The sequence below is a fragment of the Choloepus didactylus genome, chromosome 19 (assembly GCF_015220235.1).
Source record: "Choloepus didactylus isolate mChoDid1 chromosome 19, mChoDid1.pri, whole genome shotgun sequence".
Lineage (NCBI taxonomy): Eukaryota > Metazoa > Chordata > Mammalia > Pilosa > Megalonychidae > Choloepus > Choloepus didactylus.
In genome coordinates this window covers 32,774,702-32,794,999 of record NC_051325.1, presented here as the reverse complement: position 1 = coordinate 32,794,999, position 20,298 = coordinate 32,774,702, and the positions used below count along the sequence as shown (strand labels likewise).

General features: G+C 48.4%; 1 protein-coding gene across 4 annotated transcripts in view; it reads left to right on the top strand.

Annotated features, from left to right (window-relative positions):
- TGM3 (transglutaminase 3) overlaps positions 1-18,550 on the top strand; it is a 121,409-nt gene extending 102,859 nt beyond the window's left edge. For all 4 annotated transcript variants that reach the window (XM_037811502.1, XM_037811501.1, XM_037811500.1 and 1 more), the window contains 6 exons: positions 4,469-4,572; positions 6,841-7,086; positions 11,104-11,412; positions 13,768-13,925; positions 17,434-17,567; positions 17,996-18,550. In XM_037811502.1, coding sequence (XP_037667430.1) covers positions 4,469-4,572; positions 6,841-7,086; positions 11,104-11,412; positions 13,768-13,925; positions 17,434-17,567; positions 17,996-18,143 — 1,099 coding nt within the window. In that variant the 3' untranslated portion in view covers positions 18,144-18,550. The remainder of the gene's footprint in view (positions 1-4,468; positions 4,573-6,840; positions 7,087-11,103; positions 11,413-13,767; positions 13,926-17,433; positions 17,568-17,995) is intronic.
- Positions 18,551-20,298: the final 1,748 nt, after the last annotated feature.

The window sequence follows — 20,298 nt, the reverse complement described above, 5'->3', positions numbered from 1 at the left end:
CTTCAGAAATTATATTAGAGTTAATTTGGGTGGGGGGAGCTAGGAGAGGCAGCAATCTGTATCTTTTAATAAAAGCCTCGGGTAGTTCTGATGCCTACAGCCTACGCTTTGTCTGAGCTCCTACTCCTGAAACCCTCTAGACAAGAACAGAGCCCAAGGTGGGGGCAGGGGCTGAGGTGAAGGAGATGGAACCAACCAGGCACTTAAACTAGAATTTCCATAGTGGTACCCTTGGGCACTTGAAAGGCACACGCCCCAAATACTGTGTGAGAAAACCAGCTGACTTCCAAATGAGGGAGGAATCAGGATGTATTTGTTATCCTCTTAAATTCCCACCTTGCGAATAAATATGAACGTATAGCTATTTAATAGTATTTTCCCAACCCACTCTTCTCCCAGGGTTTACTTCCAGGAACAAAATGGATGTAAAATTTGTTGTTCTTACCACTTTGTCCTCTCTTCTATGCTGCTTTCTCCCACCTAGGATCATCTAAAGCCACCTGTAATCCCATCATTCACCTATTTTAACAGTGGATAGTTTGCTATCTGATTTTTTCTCTATTAGTGGTTATTGTTTATAAAATTGGGATTATCCATTTTACAAGGTATAAGTACAAGACAAAGCATATGATAGATTCATCCTACTTTTTCCCACACCTGGAAACCAGCCACTTCATATATTTTGAATCAGGCGTTGATGACTAAATATTATCGTATGAGCGTTTTCCCCACGTCATTAAACAATCTTCAGAAACATGATGTTAGATGCATCATGCTCCATTGTATGGTTGAACCATGATCTCTTTCCCTGCTGTTACCAATTTTATCTGTTTTCCTTTTTTTTCTATTATAAATAACACAGTAATGATCATTCTTATATGTAAATCTTGGGCACATCTGTGATGAGTCCCATAAGAAAAATTCCTACAAAATGCATATCCTGGGTCAAAGGGAATAAAACTGTTAAGGTTCATAACATTGCTAGCTGTTGCTTTCCAGAAGGGTTGTAGTGATCTGTTTTCCTCTAGCAGTGAACAAGAGCTCTCTTTCTTCCCATTTGTGTCATTAGCTGGTACTATTTTTAATATTTGTTTGTTCACCTCTTATGACCTCACCACTTTCTTCTTTTTTTTCAAGCTGTCTCTTTATATCTCCCCTTGTTCCCTAAAGGGTGTAGCAGGGTCACATGGAACATGATGAGGACTTGAGGGGTGCTTCTAACTTCTGACACCCACACAGCATAGAGCCCTCTCGTATACACACACCTTATCTGGGCCCTACAGGAAGCCTCTTACAAAATACAAAATTAAAATAACTTTTTATTGATTATAGAAGTATACACTCATTTTATAGCACTTAAATCAGAAAATAAAGAAGAAGAATCATTTGTAATCTGGCTACCCAAAGGGAAACACTACTAATGTGCTGGAATAGATCCTTTCAATTTATCTGTGTGATTTTTAATTATCCAAATGAGATCAAATTATACAATCTATTTTATAATGTTTTAGATCCTTCTATTTCAGTAAATAAAAATTTAGACAGACAGTACAATTTGGTAGTTAAAAAAATGTGAACTCTGGAGCCCTTCTGCCTGGGTTTAAATTCCACTCTGCCTGTTTACTCCCTGGGAGACCTTGGAGAAGTCACTTAACTTCTCTGTGCCTCAGTTTCCAGATTTGTCAAGTGGGCATAGTGATTATTCCTATTTTATGGGGGTGTTGCCAGGATTAAATGACTTAATATATATGGCAGTGAAGACACTTAATAACATAGAAACGCTGTGTTAGTGGTTATTATTTACATAATATACATATTTTAATATATTCATTTATTTTCTAATCATAGAATTATAGAACTATTGAGTATAGCTCATTATAGAAAGTGGGAACATTACAGAAATAAATAATGTAAAATGTTAGTCTATATGCACCAAAATCTGTCCATATACACAATATCTACACCAAATAGTTAATAGTGGCTAAGACAACACAGTTATTGGAGACCAACTTTCTATGGCTTTTTGTGTATAGTATTTTAAATCCAAATGTGTTCATTATATATATATATGTATACACACATACACACTACTTTGCAATTTGCTTTTCTTACTTCATGATATATTTTAGATATTTTTCCATCTAAGTACTAGATTTCCTCATTTTTTTGACAGCTGCGTATTTCATTCCATGACTGTGCCACAATCTATCTATTTCCTCATTGATGAGCTTTTCCCCCAATATTTTTGCTATTACAAACAATGCTGCAGAGAACATCTTCACATGTATATCTGTATGAAGTATGAGCTTTTCCATAGGAGAAATTTCTAGAAATGGAGTTTCTGGCTCAGTGGGTATGTAGATTTTTAAAGGGTTTTCATACTCATTGCCAAAATGCCCTCCGGAAAGGTCATACCAATTCAAACTCCCACCAGTGGTGTATGCTAGTGCTTGTTTCCCCACATGGTTTCAACAATGAGTATCATCGTATGTATGCTTTAATCTTTTTCAGTCTAAGTGTAAATGGTATCTCTTTGTCATTTTTAATTTCCTTTTAGTACTCATGAGGTAAAACCTATTTTCGTATGTTCATCGATCTTAGAAATTCCCTGCTCAGTGTTCTTTACTGGAATAATTTCTACTGTTATCAGTTTACTGACTGTCATCAAGTTTATTGACTCTTTCCTCTATCATCTCAATTCTGCTATTAAGCTTATCTATTGAATTTTTTATTTCAGATATTGTTTTTTTTCCGGTTAAACATTTCCATTTGGTTCTTTTAAAAAATATTCTCTATTTCTCTGCTGAAAGTTGCTCTCTTTCATTTGTTTCAAACATGTTTTCCTTGACTTCAATGAGTACAGTTATAATAGTTGCTTTAAAGTCTCTGTTAATTTCAACATCTGCATTATTTAAGGACTGTCTCTGTTGATTGTCTTTTCCCTTGAGGATGTCATGTTTTTCTGGTTATGTTGTATGTTGAGTAATTTGGCTTCTCTCCTGGACACTGGGCAAGTCTGGATTCTGTTCTTTTGTTTTAGCAGTCTAACTTGGGTAGCCGCGGACTGCAAACTCATCTCACCTGTGGTGGACAGCCGCTCACCTCTCCGTTCAGGTCTTTTATCTTTAATGGGCTGTCAGTAGTCTGCCACAGACACACGGGATTCAGGGGTCTGCCAGAGGTTTGGACAGAGTTTATATATGAATTTGGGGTTCCCTTTCTCTAGCTCTTTCCTTTCCAGGACTCACCTCTCATTCTCTAGTGACCCTGGTTGGCCCAAGCTCTGTTCCCAGGCTCCTCAGGTGAGAAAGATGTGGGCTCTCTGTTGGAGTTTTACAGCCCTGCACTTTACCACACCTGTGGCCTATCCTTAGGGCCAAGTCACGAAAAGCACGACTCACTCAAAGCTAGCCACTTCCTTCAAGTTTTGACTCCCCTCCAAAATCTTCCTGCTTTGTTGACTGTCCAGAGCCCTCGGATTCTGTTGTTGTTGTTTTGTGTGTGTGTGTGTGTTTTTTTTTTCAGAGTGCGGTGTTGTTATCTAGAGAGGGTACATCTGTTAAAGAGCTTGCTTCTCCATATCAGAAATTTTTTATGTATTAATTTTTGGGATGTATGTAGGTTTAGTATTTCTACCTAGTCAGCTTTATCAGTCTTTTCCATTATAGCTTCTGAAGTTAGTATTCTGCCTAGATCTGTTTTCTCCACCTCATAAGGATAAGGACTTTTTTTTTTTAAGTTGGATAGAACTCAGGTTTATGTTGGACTTGTAGTTTCTTCAAGTTGAACTGAAAACTGCCAAAGCCAGTGCTGATGATTGACAGTGGGCGTGGAGAGGAGGAGAGAGGAGGGCCGAATCGAGGGATGGAATGACTAAGACTTTGGCTAATTGGCCCTGGTGAGGGAGGGGAGGAGTGACAGTGACTTCCAGTTTGGGAGACAAGGTGAACAGTGATGAAGGACATTTTAGGCCTGGTATTTATAATTCTTCACTTGAGATTCCAGTCCAGAGTCCTGGTGGCTCTGAGCCAGACCTGTCATTCCTGCTGCCACCTCATTCATAGTTAGTTCACACCAAATGCGGAGGTGTCTCCCCACAGGATACTGAAGGGAAAGCCGTGTATGTTTGCCCCCTGAGTAGCTGGCTCAAACCTAGATTAATTCTGCTCCTCAGAAAGGCCGTCAAGTATGATGGCCAAGGTCCTAAGCTTTGGAGTTAAGTATCTCTGGGTTCAAAGTTTGGCTGTGCCACTGTTAGCTGCTTCACCTCTCTGACCCTCAGTTTCCTCTTCCTAAGGCTGTGAGGATGTGAGGTGATGCTCACAAAGGTTTAGCACAATAGCTGGCATGGAGTAAACTTACCTGATGAGTATTGGGTGCTGAACTATCAGGTCAGAGACACGGTGCTTTGCCACTCACTTGCTGTGGGGCCTTGGGCAAGCTCTGCATTCTGTGGTTCTGTCTTCAGGAATTTCCATGTCTGGAATGAAGGCTGGTTTGTCCGGACTGACCTGGGCCCCTCGTACAATGGATGGCAGGTGTTGGACGCGACTCCCCAGGAGAGGAGCCAAGGTAACCCCTCTGCCGGCCTGCTGACTCCTGACCCTTCTCTGGCCTTGTCCCTAAGTCGTGGGCCTCTCTTAATTATTTCCAGCCATGGACAGCAGCTCAGGGAAGTAATCCAAAGTCCTCTCTATCTCTGGAATGCACAAGGATTAAAACAAAAATATTTTTAAAATAGATTTTCCACCTAAATTGGTTTGGCTTGGGCTGCTATTTAAATGCCTTCCCTGCACCCACACTGGCATCTCTGGTGATTGGTGCCGTGTAGGAGGCCCTGGCACCTGCCAGGCAACAAGGGAAAGGAGCCTTTGTCTGCCAACAATGATACTCCTGAGCTGCCACCAGTAACCTCTCCTGCACAGACCTGATTCTCCATTGCCCTGGGGATTTAGTCCCAATTCCCCGGCTCAGCTCAAGGCCTTCCATGCCAGTGTCCCACACTGCCTCTCTCATCTCCATGTCTGTTCCTCTGCCAAGCTGAGCTCTCCTGCAGACAGGCTGCCTCACCCCACCCCAGGCTGTGTGCCCAGGATTTCTGCTCTCACCCCTGCCCTCTCCCCCTCCTCTTCCACCAGGACTTGGATCCCAGGCTCTCTGAGAGCTTTTCCTCTTCCCTCTTCTGACCTCTGGAGCATGTATTGTCTGTTATGCTCACTTTGAGTTGTTTCTTTCAAACTTAAAAAAAAAAAAAAAGAAAGAAAATTAATAATACAAGAAATATGTGCACAATGTTGAAAAAATTCAAGCAGTTCTAAAAGGACATACAATGAAAATCATGAATCTCTCCCGTCCTCAACACCTAGTCCCTCTATTTCAAGCCATGCATGTTACTAGATTTTGAGGTAGGTGGGATAACCTTCCAGATATTTTCTAAGCCACTGTTTTTCAAACTTTTAATTGCAACCCATTAGTGAATGATAGTGGGTTGTGACCATCTTTTTTTTTTTTTAATGAAAGAATGGAATAGAAATGAAAATTAAAGAAAAAATAAAATAGCAGGATACCTTGTACATAGTAAGAACAAATATTATTCCATGAAACTTTTGTTGCAGGGTAATATATGTGTCATGACGTAAATTGTATTTCTTTCTGGGATTGATGGTACAAAAGATGTTGAAAGTCATTGTTCCAAGCATATAAAAATGTGTGTGTTTGCATCTTTTTTATTGTTTTGTAAACAGGTATGGGATCATACTCTTCTTTCTATTTTGTATCTTGCTTTTTTTTTTCAGCTGGATACTTCATGAATGTTTATATATATATGTATGTATATGTATGTGTATTATACACACACACATATCTGAGCATATAGATTATGTGCTAGAGGAGGGAAAGTGATGCCCAGTGCTTGGGGAGCTCAGAGGAGTAAAAGACCCCTGTAGGTTGGGTTTTCAGGGAAGTCTTCCAGGAGTAGGAGGGCAATGAGTAAGAAGGTAGAATGATTTACAGAGGCAGAAAAGAGGCAACAGCCCTGAGCAAAAGGCAGCAAGATTTTCCTCTTTAGGAAACAGACGGAAGTCAATCAGTCAGTGCGGATTGCACACCCATGGAATGCGGGATGGACGGTCCTCTGTGCAGGTGGAGTTTGGCCAGGGTGCTCTTGCAGGGAGACAGCAATAGCCCAGGAGCATCCGTGCTGGGTGCCAAACAAGTGGGGCAGACAGGCAGCACCGAAGGAGCCTGGGCCGTGTATTCATTTCCTGGGCTGCTGTAGTAAGGACCACCAACTGGGTGACTTAGAACAATAGCAATTGATTGTCCCAAGTTCTGGAGGCTGGAAGTCCAAAATCAAGGTATCTGCAGGGCCATGCTCCATCTGAAATGTGTAGGGGGAGAATCTTTCCCTGCCTCTTCCTAGCTTCCGGCAGTGCCTGGCCATCCTTGGCGTTCCTTGGCTGGCAGCTGCAGCACTTCACTCTCTGCCTCTGTCTTCCCCTGGCCTTCTCCCTCTGTATCTGTGTCTCTGTGTCCACATTTCCCTCATCTTATAAAGACACCAGTCATTGGATTTAGGGCCCACCTAATTATACCTAAATTGATTACATCTGCAAAGATCCTAGTTCCAAACAGAATCACAGTCACAGGTAGTGAGAGTCAGGACTTGAACAGATCTTTTTTGGGGGCCACAATTCAATCCACAACAGGGAGGTCAGAGGCAAGTGGGGTTGGGGGTGTTGTGGAAGGCTTTCTGGAGGAGCAGGCCCTGGGTGGGCTGTTGTGGATGGGCAGATGGGCCTGGCCTGGGCATGCCCCCAACCTCTGCATCCTGGCCACCAGGGGTGTTCCAGTGTGGCCCCGCTTCGGTCTTCGCTATCCGAGAGGGCGATGTGAACCTTCCATTCGACATGCCTTTCACCTTCGCGGAGGTCAATGCCGACCGCACCACCTGGATTTACGATAAGGCCACCGGCAGCCAGAAGTGGAATTCTTCCGACACTCAGTCCGTGGGCAAGTACATCAGCACCAAGGCCGTGGGCAGCTACTCTCGCGTGGACATCACGGAGAAGTACAAGTACCCAGAAGGTAAGAGGGTCACCTGTCCCAGCCAGGCCTTAAAGGTGGGGAGGAGAAAAGGCCTCATCCTCCTCCTGCATTCTCAGCCAGTTCTGCCTGAATGGTAGGATTACTTTCTGGCATCTCACAGCCAACTCTCCAGACTGTTTCCAGTGGGGTCAAAGGCGTCATGGCAGATGTGGTACAGTCAGCCTGGCTGTGTCCCTTTCCACACTGGATGTCTGGTGTGACAGCATCACGGGGGGAAATATTGGCCCCCACAGGAGGCCCCAAGAAGAGTCAGTCCACTGTCCCGGCCACGGAGAAACAGGCAGGAAACCCCATCTGAACAAAGAAATAGGCCAAGAACCCCAAATACGGGGACTGTGCCCTCTAAGAACTCAGATATGGGGTGACCTCGCTGTAAAGTGATTGCCTGAGTCCCTGAAATCTTCAGCACCCATGTGTGTGCTAGTTCCCCTAAGGTCACCTTAGAAGACTGGTTGCTATGGGGCTGCCTTTACTCAAATTGCATCTGTTGCTCTATTTCAGAAGTTGTTTTCAGAGCCAGCAGCTTACCTCTTTGAAGAGTCCCATTGGTGACAAACGGTCTCTGCATTTGAGTGCAAAGCTCATTTTTAGAAATGGCCTACAGTAATTTAGAGCTGACTCAACCAGGCCACAGTCATTAACAGGGTCAGCATTTTATGCCTAATGAAATGCTTTGTCGATTCAGTTAATCCTCACTGTTGGTTCTGAGGGGTCAGGAAAAGTGTTCCCATAAAGAACCCTAAAGCACCGTGCAACTGCCAGCTGTTGGCAATAGCCATGTTTTACAGAATAGGGAAACTGGGCACAGGAGATGGGGTCTGACTCCACAACCAGGTAGGTGGTTCCTCTGGGTAGTGCATTCGTGGACATTTTGAAGACCATCTCCAGGTTAATGAGACTGGGGGCCTCAATATGGCCCCCAATCTGGCCCTGCAGGCGATTCCCAGGGTTTGCAGTCTAACAGACCTTCTCTCAGTTAATAAACATGTACTGAGGTCCTACTGAATGCCCGGCTCCATGCTGGGCCATGGGGATGCAGCAGAGAGCACTGCAGAGGGGAGCCTTTGCCCTCAGGGAGCTTACAGATCCAGGAGGAGGTGGAGGAGGCAGATGTATCAAGTATTTCAACAAGTGAGGTGCTGTGGGAGCAAGTATAGCGTTCCAGAGAACGAATCACCTGGGGCAGACAGTGAACTCCAGGCAGGTTTCTTTTTTTCTCTGATTCCTAGTTTCCCCACTGAAATGAGAATAGCAATGTCTGTCTTCAGTAGGGTTGAAATAAGCTAATATACATACAGTGCCAAGTCCAGTGCCTGGCGCATAGTAAGACTTAATAAATAGTAGTGGTGAATTTTATCAGTTTGAACATCTGCAGCCTCCTTGGAATAATGACCTCCCAAGATGACTGTTTTGCTGTGCACTGCTTATGTGGATATATGATTCTGTAAAGTTCCTTATCTTACCTGACCTTCCTGCTTTTGGGGGGCTCTTGCTGTTCCAGCTAAAGTCCCTAAGCAATGGAGAGAGGCCAGGTTGGGTCAAGTGTGAGGGTGGGGGGCAGTCCCTGCAGGATCCTGGCAATGGTACAGCCCCTGCATGACAACAGTGCTGATCACTCTGCCTCTTGTTGTCCACTTCTTACCCAAGGACACCAACTTGTGTCTCAAGGCCCCTGGGGAAGGGTGGTGTGGGAGAAGCTCATAAAACAGGTTGCTAAGCATTTGCAGAACAGCAACACCAAAGAGAGAAAACAGGAGCAGGAAACTTAGTCTTGAGTAAGCCCAGCAGGTGACCTACTAAGCTCTGAGCCTCATTCTGCAAACACACCTGCTTTGAGGTCCTGGACAAGAAAGACTCTGATCCCTGCACAGTCCTCAGTTCTGGGTGTGGACTCACAACTCAACCAGGAATGGGAAGGAAGGCACCAAAAGGAGCCCAGCCCATCGAGGGAGCTATCTGCTTGGGTAATCTGGTTGCCTGCTTCCTTCAAAGTAGAATATTGTGGAAGAAACCTTAGGCCAGGGCTCCGGACACCTGGGGATACTTCTCCCCTAAGGGCCTTAACTCTAACAATGGACTTGGGTGAGTTGGGCTCTAAGGTCTCTGCCAGTTGTAACACGTAACTTATGGGAAAAGGCTCACTAAGTTGTAAAGTGCTTATAATAGGTCAGCTGGCACCCTAACAATTTTACAGGTTTGTTGGGGAAAAGTTGGAGTGGGGGGCATTGCCATAAGTGTGGTCTGAAGATATCAACACAGTCGTCCTCTGTGTACTTCTGTCTGTGTTTCCGGAAGATCAACACCTTTCCCTTCTTAGTAGGCCACAGCAGGGGCCGTACATGAACTGGGAGATCAGCTCTGGCTCCAACGCTTGGATATGGTCACTCAGCTCTCAGCTCCAAGGAGCAGTGGCCTTTCACCTCACGCACGGTCATTTGCCGCCACTTTCAGCAGCAACCGTGACCCTAGTTAGACTCAGCAAACCTGTGCTTCCCTTCAACCCAGATATTTTTGAAACCTGAAGTTTCTTAATCATTTAAACTAATCATGACTTGAGAGCCATCCCAACCATGTGAAGTTTTCTCTCTCATAGACTGATGGACAAAAGTCGCTACTCCCTCAAAGTGACATAAGTCGGAATAGCATGCTGAAGCGGTTTTAAAGATTTTTTTTAAATGAAATCAAATCCTAAACTGTAAACTCTTTTTTTCCCCCATAAACTCATTTCAGCCTTTTCAGCTCTAGGTTTTGTCATTTATTTTTAAATGATCTTTGTGTTCTTTAAGTCTTACAAAACACTTTTGTCAAAAAAAAAAAAAATGTAATTAACCTACTTATAAAAATAAGCAAATCTAACATGACCACAGACATAGGGGACTGGTGGTTTGATGGGTTGAGCCCTCTACCATAAGTTTTACCCTTGGGAAGACGGTTGCTGCAAAGGAGAGGCTAGGCCTCCCTATGGTTGTGCCTAAGAGCCTCCTCCCGAATGCCTCTTTGTTGTTCAGATGTGGCCCTGTCTCTCTAGCTAAGCCAACTTGAAAGGTGAAATCACTGCCCTCCCCCCTACGTGGGATCAGACACCCAGGGGAGTGAATCTCCCTGGCAACGTGGAATATGACTCCCGGGGAGGAATGTAGACCTGGCATCGTGGGACGGAGAACATCTTCTTGACCAAAAGGGGGATGTGAAAGGAAATGAAATAAGCTTCAGTGGCAGAGAGAATCCAAAAGGAGCCGAGAGGTCACTCTGGTGGGCACTCTTACGCACACTTTAGACAACCCTTTTTAGGTTCTAAAGAATTGGGGTAGCTGGTGGTGGATACCTGAAACTATCAAACTACAACCCAGAACCCATGAATCTCGAAGACAGCTGTATAAAAATGTAGCTTATGAGGGGTGACAATGGGATTGGGAAAGCCATAAGGACCACACTCCACTTTGTCTAGTTTATGGATGGATGAGTAGAAAAATAGGGGAAGGAAACAAACAGACAAAGGTACCCAGTGTTCTTTTTTACTTCAATTGCTCTTTTTCACTCTAATGATTATTCTTGTTATTTTTGTGTGTGTGCTAATGAAGGTGTCAGGGATTGATTTAGGTGATGAATGTACAACTATGTAATGGTACTGTGAACAATCGAAAGTACGATTTGTTTTGTATGACTGCGTGGTATGTGAATATATCTCAATAAAATGAAGATAAAAAAAATAAGCAAATCATCAAGCCATACAATAATTTTATGTAGGTTCTGATAAAGCTTTGCCTATAGCTTCTTCGTAATTTATAGCTGATGGGAAAGGCACCAGCTGATCTGTGCACCTCATGTTAAAGAAGGTGACATGGAGACCCCAAGAGTCTGGACACTTGCTAACAGAGTTGTTGGTACAGCAGCAGAGCCAGTAGCCACCCCAGACTGCCCTTCTAGGTGAGGCTCTGTTCTCTATATCAGTTGCTCCCACCTCCCTAAGATGGAATCTCCTTTCCCTGCACACAGGTTCCAGACAGGAAAGACAAGTGTTCCAGAAGGCTTTGGGGAATCTTAAACCCAGCCGAGAGTTTGGCCCAACATCTGCAGGGGCCTTGGGAGCAGCGGACCGGAATCCCAGCATCTCTGGGAGGTTCAAGGTCGTTGGCATTCTGGAAGTGGGCAAGGAAGTCAACCTGGCCTTGATCCTCAAAAACCTGACCAGTGACTTGAAAATGGTGACAGTGCACATGACAGCCTGGACCATCGTCTACAATGGCACACTTGTCCACGAGGTGTGGAAGGATTCCGCCAAGATAGCCTTGGACCCAGAAGAAGGTAACTCATCCTAGATTTGTTGGGGCACTGTGCATCCAGGCCTCTAGATGTTCACTTGCACCGGATCGTTCCTGTGGGCTCAGTGCTAGTCAGCTGTCCAAGGACAGAGCAGCGAACGACTTCTGTGTTATGCCTCGGGTTGTGATGCTTTGAAGTGGCTGTCCCTATGAACAATGCAATTCAGGGTGGTGCCGACCAAAATCTTTTTACTCCCTGGGGGAGGAAGGAGGGAGGTGTCTGCGGTTAATGGCCACAGCAGCAGTGCACCTTAAAGGCATATACCAGTTCACACAGTTTGCTCTTCATTTGACCTTCTAAATAAGGCAGATTTCAGTATCCCCATTTTAGAGGCAGAAACTGAGGCTTAGAGAAATTAAATGACTTGTCTAAGAGGTTAAGTGTCACAGGTAGTGAGTGGCAATGCTGGGCATTTGGTCCTAGTTTTCCTGATACGAGCGCCAGTGCCACCCCCTTCTTTTCCATGTTGTCTTGCTGCCACCCCTCCATAGGCCACCCTCCCTCAACCCCCATCTCACTCTCTGCAACCAATCATTTTTCAGGTTTGACCCTGGAACGAACCACAGGGTCTTGAATCCTTGGCCCACCTCCCTCCAAAGCTGCCAGTGGTGGGTGGAGTTTCTTGATTCCTGATGACAGTGACAACTTTTCTCGGAAGTCTGAGCATTTGGGAGGAACAGTGACTCCTTGCCCCTGGGTGGCACGGGTGGGAAGGGATCAGGGTGGAGCAGAAAAAGATTGGTGCTGGGGAAGGATTAGAATGCAGGTGTGCACACAATAGCAAAATCCTCCAAGCGGTTATGAAAAGTTGGGAGACTTACAAAGCAGATTAACAAGGGTGGGTGGTTATTTGCATCCCATAACAAACTAATAAAAAGTTGATTAATTATACAGCCCATCTTGAAAGAATTCTTTCTGCAGAGAAACTGAGCTGTGTGACATCTGTCAGAAGGCAGCATCCCCTCGCAATCTGTCTTCTGGCAGACTCTTAGGAGAAATCTTCTCAGTATCAGAAGTAACTGCCTGCTGCTATTTACCTTCAGAGCTCAAAGGAGGAGCTATTTTCATAAGCCAAAAATAATTCTCATGAGGGAAATGGTTAAGAACATAAACGTATGCAAGAGGTAGCAGAGGGAGAGGGGAAGGGGCAAGGAGGCAGGGGAGCGGGGTGCGTGGTCCTGACGCTGCCCCCAGCCGCAGCGTGACCCTGGGTAGGTCCCCTTCCCCTTCTGAACCCCAGCATTCTCTGGCCAAGAGGGTGGGACCAGCTCCCCAAAGAGCCCGTTGATGCCAACTTTCTGGCAGGCTTGGCAAATTCCTCCTGTGCAAAAAGCAGAGGCAGCGTCCTCCTCGCAATCTTACCTCAGCGTACGTGACACTAAGTGCCAGGGCACCCCAGGCCACCCCACAGACGCGTGACCGTGTCGGGCAGAGGCGGCGATGACACACATGAGGAAAACTGTTGAAAGGCAGCCTTGTCCTCGATATGAGTGGGGGGGGGGGATCCCCGTGGGCTGCGTTGCCAGAAGAGGGGCCTTGAAGCTTGGGGAGGAGCCAGGTGAGTGGAGAGAAGCTGAGGGGGGTGTCTGCATCGGAGGGAACCGTGTGAGTTCAAGCATGGAGGTGAGAAACTTGCCTGTTTCGTTGAAGAAACTGGGAGACAAGCTGAAGGTTCTTTGAAGGGAGCAGAGGGTTGGGATGAGGTGAGGCAGGCTCAGGTAGAGGGGTCTGAAGTCTATTCTGAAGACAGTGGGGAGCCACAGAAGATTTTTGAGCAGAGAGTCATGATTTAGAAGGAAAAAAAAAAGTCTTAGAAAGCCTTGTGGGACTGGAAGCAGTGGAGACTAGAGTTGGGGAGGTAGTTTGGAGCTCTGCTGCAATAGAATCCGAGGTTATTAGATGGCCTGGTAGGAGCCTAAGCATTTATTTAGCCAATACCCTGGCTTCTCTTCGTAGTTATTACTGTTGTTGTCAGTGTTATGATGATGATGATGATGATGATAATGATGGAGCAATCAGTTAACATTTGTATACTTCCCTTGGCCCTTTGAAGGAAATTTGCCCTTTAACACTTGTTAGAATGGGAAGGAAGCAGCAGAAGCTTCCTGGGAATCTGCCCATCCAGACTGAGTCCTGTCTCTCTCTGGTCCTGCTCTGGGGCCCACATGGAGCAAGGGGGTGTTTCCTACAGGGCCTGGCCTGTGGGGGGCTCAGCCATGCCCTGGCTTACAGATACCCTTGATCAGCTCACATGACATGACTCAGCAGCAGCTTTTGAAGACTTTAGAAGCCAATCCCCCTCTCTCTGATCTCTGCTGCCTTGGCTTCTCTTCCCAGAAACACAGTACCGTGTGAAGATCCCATATGCTCAGTACGAGAAGTACCTGAAGGCAGACAACATGATCCGAGCCACGGCCATATGCAAGGTCTCTGATGAGAGTGAGGTGCTGGTGGAGCGGGACGTCATCCTGGACAACCCCACCCTGACCCTGGAGGTAAAGGCCCACCAACGTGGGCAGGGATACAGGGAGCCTCCCATAGCCAGTCAGCCCCCATGAACCCCACCAGCCTTCTGTGAGCTGCAGGCCCCACCACCACCACCACCCCGTCCTCACACACACAGACACACAGACACACACACAGCACAAATGCAGGTCCTTTCTTGCTGAGAGAAGCCAAGAACCAGCTCAACTCAGGTCCAAATGATCAGCCAAGCACTCCCACTCGGGCCAGTATTCTTGCTCCCTGTCCAGTGAGACAGGTGAGCACATATGTCTGGCAGCTTCTTGGTTCTGGTTCCAGGCACACTGGGGAGATCGCATGAGGAGGGGCTGGGGGACACACTTCAGGTCACTCCCTCACACACTCACTCAAATACTGAGCACCTGCTGTGTTCTGGGCGTGCCAGGCTGTGGAATCACAGAGAGGCACAAGCCATGGGTGCTGCCCTTGGGGAGCTGATGTGTCCTTTGACAGCCCAGAGCCCAGCCCTGGAGGCGTTTGTGTCACAGACGGGAAACGGACATGGCTCTACCCTGTAGACCCCAGAGTTACCGAATCTCAGATTCTTAGGAGCCCAGTCTCCTGCTCCCTTGCCCTGCCATTTCATACCTGGGTAAACTGAGACCCAGAGAGGAGAAGCCAGTTACTGCCAGAGCCAGCGCTGGGCCTCAGGTCCTAGGACCACAAGTCATCATAGCACATCAGTAGGCAGCAAGTGCATCTTCAAAATGCATCAGAGCTCCGGTTGAGAATGAGGACTCCCTCTTTCTCTGCTTTTGAAGGACTTTCTTTTGTCTGCGGCCTCCCTCCCAGGAGCCCAGGCATATAGGGGCTTGCAGGACTATGGGAAGCCCTGGGCGCCACTCATCCCTTCCTTAGCACTGGGCTGGGAGCATCTGTGCTGACTCCAAGCCTGTAACTCCCTTCCAGCCCCTGGGCCCTTCCCCTCAGTTCAGGGTGGAGGACGCCACAGGGAGGCAGCACAAAGCTGAGGGACAAGAGGCTCGGCAGGGACAGGCGGGGACAGGCAGGGACAGGCAGGGACAGGCGGGGACAGGAAGAGCTTGTGGATCAGGCCCCTCCCTCTTCTGCTGAATCTACCACCTGCCCCAGCTGTCCAGGGAGTGATTGCATTTTCCTGTCCAGTCACAAGTGGCTCCAGCTTCCTAAGCCCCAGACTTTTAGAGGAGCCAGATAATTGTAGCTGCCCTACCCTGCCCCACCCATCCCTAAGCTGCACCCCAGCTGCTGGGGTTCTTGACCTCAGAGTGAGGACAAGGGAACCAAGGATCCTCGCCAGGCTCTCGGCCCCAGGGCGCTTCCTCTGATGTAGGGTGCTGGTTTTCCCACGCAGCGCACCTCCACTTGTGCCTTGCACCATCCTTGTTGGTCTGGATAGTGCTTCAGAATGGGGGTGGTCCCCTACTTCAGAAGCTAGGGAGTCCATCTGGGGGAAGCAGAGGAGGACAGTAGTTCAGACTGGTTGGTGTAACCCAGCAGACCTGGCCTTGTATCCATGCCACCATTTACCAGCAGTGACATTGTGGGGGTCCCTTAGTCTCTGAGTCCCAATTGTTCCAACTCTGTCATAGAGGTAATAAAAGACTTCCCTGCAGGGTGATTGGATTGACAGACTCCAGAGCGTTGGCGCAGGACTGGGCAAATAGTGCTAAACCCTCAGTAGATCTTTTGACAAGGCTGAGGATTATGCTCAAGGCCATTCTGGGAGTTTTAGGGAGTTTAAAACAAAATATCCACTTGGAGGTAGGACTTCTTAATTCCCTTCTGAGTAAGAAATTCCGTACTGCCTCTTGTGTGTGTGTGTGTGTGTGTGTGTGTGTGTGTGTGTGTGTGTGTGTAGCTGCTTTTTACAAGGTACACTCAACAATTCAATGAACAAAAAATGTTTTGGTGGCCATTACTGTGAGATCCCCTGTTTGTGCTAAAGTGTGAGAAGGACAACATTGAAAGTATGTATAGCCCAGAGATAGACCAGGAAAGAGAGGACTTGTCTCTTTCTGGAGGTTGGGAAAGAATTGCAGAAGGAGGACATCAAAGCTAGGCTTTGTAGGATAAATAGGAGTTTCATAACAAGACCGTTTATAGTTAGGCAAGAACTTGTGCTTGCACAATTTTAAAGCAATTACCTTGGGAGGCACTAAACAAAGCTTAACTTTTACAAACGCTTTTCTTTTTGGGAACTATCCACAGGTATAGACTTATACTTCACCCTCCAAATCACGGCATACGCTTATAATGAGTTCCATGGGAGAAATTACGGATCGTGTTCTCCTAAATGCTTCAACTATTCACAAATAATTGGTATTGCAGGGCCTAGTGAAAAGAACAGACTTTGGAACCAGCTGTTTACTAGTGTGCGAACTTGGCCAAGTTACTGAATTAGTCTGCACTGCAATGTATGACTATAAAATGGCTGCTGTGAGGATTCATGACAAAAATAAAAACCAAACCAACAAAACAAGCAACCTCCAGTGATCCTCAAAAGAAGAAAAGAAATCCACCAGACATACAATTGGAATTTATTTCCAAAATGCTTTCTTCCCCATCCACAATCCCCTTTGGTCCCCTGCAGTCCAGGGAGGAAGGAAGGGTAGAGAGGATTGGTGCCCTTCATCAGATGAGGAATTTGAGCCCAGAGAGATGGCATGTCCTCCCAGGGTCACGGCTAGTTCCCAGCAGAGCACAGCAGCTTGCATCATTTAGAGTGAATAGTCCAGGTTGTTTTTCTGACCTGAAACCCAGGCTTCCCCTTCTCTGACCCCTGACCCCTGACCCCTGAGCCAGGACGATGCTGTGTTGCAGCCCTGCCCAGAGCACACTTAGCATGCTGGGACCCTCTGGGCTCCAGAAGTTTAGAAGGCCGTTCATAGACTGGAGTGCAAGCAGAGAAGAGTAGCCCAAATCGAGCCCGTACCGCATCCAGTGAAGAAGAGTAGAAGGCACTAAGGCTGCCAAGCCGGGTTGCGCAGGCTCAGAGGCCTGTGGTCACCATCTTCAACGCCTGTAGGACCTCCCAGGGAGGCAAAGTCAAGGCTTTAAGGGAATAGACAGGACCAATGTGTGGGAAGTTCAAAGAAAGTAATGTTATTAAAGTCATTATAATTTCTTAATACTCAGCAGTGGCCTGCAGTGGAACTGGGCCGTCCTTGGAAGCAGGAGCTCCTCCTCCCCTCGCTGGATGAACTGGAGGAGGGGTCTGGGCTCCGCTCCTAGCTCCTGGCCCCTGCCCCACGTGCTTCTCTCTGAGTGCCTAGGAGAGGACAGTCATTTCCTGGTGCCACCTCGCCTGCATGTTGGGAAGCCTCTGCCACCACACATGCCTGGCACTTAGTGAGGACAAATAAACAGCCCTCCCTTCCTTCGTCCTCAGGGACATTTTCCCCATCACTAGCCTCCCGGGCCAGCCCCTTCAGTTCCCACCGAGTGGCAGGCAGGGGACAAGAAGCCAGTGTCCTGACCCGGCTGCCCTCTTCTCCACAGGTGCTGCAAGAGGCACGAGTGCGGCAGCCTGTGAACGTGCAGATGCTCTTCTCCAACCCCCTTGAGGAGCCAGTGAGGAACTGTGTGCTGATGGTGGAGGGCAGCGGCCTGCTGCGGGGCAGCCTCAAGATAGAGTGAGTCCCAGGCCTGAGTGGCCAGGGCAGTGATAGTGGGAGGGGCTGCAGGGCCCACCCAGCCGCCCCTAGCCTGGGGTTCACATCCCTCGGAGGGCCTGGGAACTGGAGAATCCGGTGAGAGCAGAAAATGCAAATATGCACACGCACACGCATTTGCATTTGTTTCAGGGTTCACTAAATTTGAACTGGGGAGGGCTGGGGGCTGGTCCTCAAGGCTTGACTCATTTTGGAGATAATAAGACCCCAACTTCTGCTGCTGAGATGTCCACAGGGCTGGAGGGGCACAGTGACCCAGGGAAGCAGCTGGAGGGAGGAAGGAGTGACCTTGACCAGTGCCCCACCCCCCAGAGTAGGACATGAGGCCCCCTGCAGCCCGAGGTCTACATACCTAACCACAAATGCTGACTCATGCCCTTCCCCATCAGTGTGCCAGCGCTGCGCCCCAAGGAGCGGTCCCGGATCCGTTTTGAGATCCTGCCCACTCGGAGTGGCACCAGGCAGCTGCTTGCCGACTTCTCCTGCAACAAGTTCCCTGCAATCAAGGCCATGCTGTCCATCGACGTGGCCGAGTGAAGGGCCCCGGTGGCCCCCCACACAAACTCGGGTAACAAAGAGCAGGGAGGGCTCACCTGTGGCATGAGTCCCCTGCCCATGCGGTCTAGCCTGGGAGGCCCACTCCACCCCCCAGGGCTGCCTGGACAGGGACCTCCAGTCTCCAACCCCCACAGCACCCCCTGCACCCTCCCAGGCTGGGGCTGGCCCCCCTACCACACAACTTGATCACGTTTGCACATTCTCCAGCCACTTGACCCAGGGTCTCTCTGAATGGAGACGGGGGAGAGAAGACTGTCTGGACTGTTTGCTGCCCCAGCCTGCAGTTAGGACACACCCGCTCCCCCGTCAGGCCGCTGCGGAGACGGGAATGGCCAGTCACCCGCCATGGCACTCACCTCCTTACCCTCAAAATAATAAATGTTAAAAAGTGAGAGATCGCACAGCCCGGATTCCCACTGACTGTTCTTTCACCTGAGGTGGTGGAGAAGGAGGGAGAGGGGCTGGGGCCCTGTCCTTCTGGAGAAGGAATGAACGTGCAGAGGCCTTGTTCTGCCAGTTCCAATAGCCAAAGGAGTGGGCTTGTTCTATGTGGCCCAAGTGCAAAATAGGGAGACAGGTTTCAAGTCAATTTAGAAAAATTCTCTAATGTGCTATCCCAAAATAGGTCAGGCTGGTTGGGAGGGAGCACCCTGCCATGACGGGGTTCAAGCACTGGCTGGGGGGTCGGGCAGGCTCCCTGAGGCCCTCCCACAGACATCAGCTTCAGGGTTTTTGCTGGAACCTTTTCAGAGCAGGCTGTCCGCTGGTGGCCTGGCCTCAGCTCACCCGGGCTCGTCCTCCCCATGCTGCTCTCCTCGGCCTCTGCCTCCCACAGCCCAGGGCAGGGGACGTGCTGCCTCAGCCAGCCCACAGCTTGTTAACTCAACTGGAACCTTCTCTGCCTTCAAACATGCTCTGCTGGTTTCTCATTCTTTGTTCCTTAAAATAACCCCAAGCAGATACCATAGTTTTCCTGTCGCTTGTACTAATTCCATTTTGGCAATTCTAACTCACTCCCTGCACTTAAGAGACCAGGCAGCTAAAGGAAAACCTCGACCGCACATCCAGCTCATCGTTCCTCCCCTGCACGCAGCTCAGGCCCACCCCGTGCTCGCAGAAGGAGGCACAGCCTATTTCTTGTCTTCCCTCTCTCTCCTCCCCTCCTGTTGTTCCATCCTTCTGGGTTGGAGCAGGGAGACAGAATTAGAAGAAAAGTGACCACAGCTCCATTTCCAGTGCCCTCTGTAGCCAGCGTTCAAATGCAGGTTTTTCTGCAACCCCCCCACCGTGTTCCCTGACATGGGCGACATGCCCCTTAGCTTCTGTCCCTGGAGGTACCCCCACTATCTCTCACCACCCTGGGAGGAGGGGGGCTTGAACCCAGTCCCCTTTCATGGGGTCAGCTGGCCCACAGGAAGCTTGCCCAACATCACCCCCCAAGCAGTGGTGAGCCCTGGTGAGCCGCCCCGAGCTGCCTCCTCTCCTCCTCCTGCCATCTTGAGTTTCTCCTGCCCCAGCCTCCCACCTCCAGAATTCTCCCAGGGGCAGCTGACATCTGTCCACTGCTGCTCCCAACATCAAGCTCTCCCAGAAATCCTCCCCAGGCCCCACCCCTGGTGGCTGAGTGCAGCTGGGCCTCTGAGTTCTGCAGCACAGCAGACTTCTAGCTACCCAGTAAGAGGCCTTTCTCTCCTCCCTGCAGGCCCCGCCACTCTCTCTGAGGAGATCCGTGGGGCCTTGCCCTTGACTCGGCTTGGGAATAGGGGCATCCCATTTCTCCCCAGAGACCCTACCCCAGTCCCAAATGAGGCAGGCTGGGTGAAATCGACAGGCATCTGCTCTGGTTTCCAATGGAAAGAAAAGTGTCCAGAGATATCCATTTGCTCTCATTTATGATTTACCTGAGGCCTGCCCCAGACTCTTGTCCCCTTAAGCATCAGCCTCATCAGCAAATATTTCCTGAGGACCTACTTGGTGCCAGCTCTGGGCTGAGCCCTGGGTCCAGAGAAATTAAAAACATGGCCCTACCGTCGGGTCTCCACCCTCAAGAGAGACTCACAAGGTAATGCATGCACCAGCTGTAACATTGACCAAACTCAACTGAGCTTCAGCTGAGTGATTCTATTGCATGTAA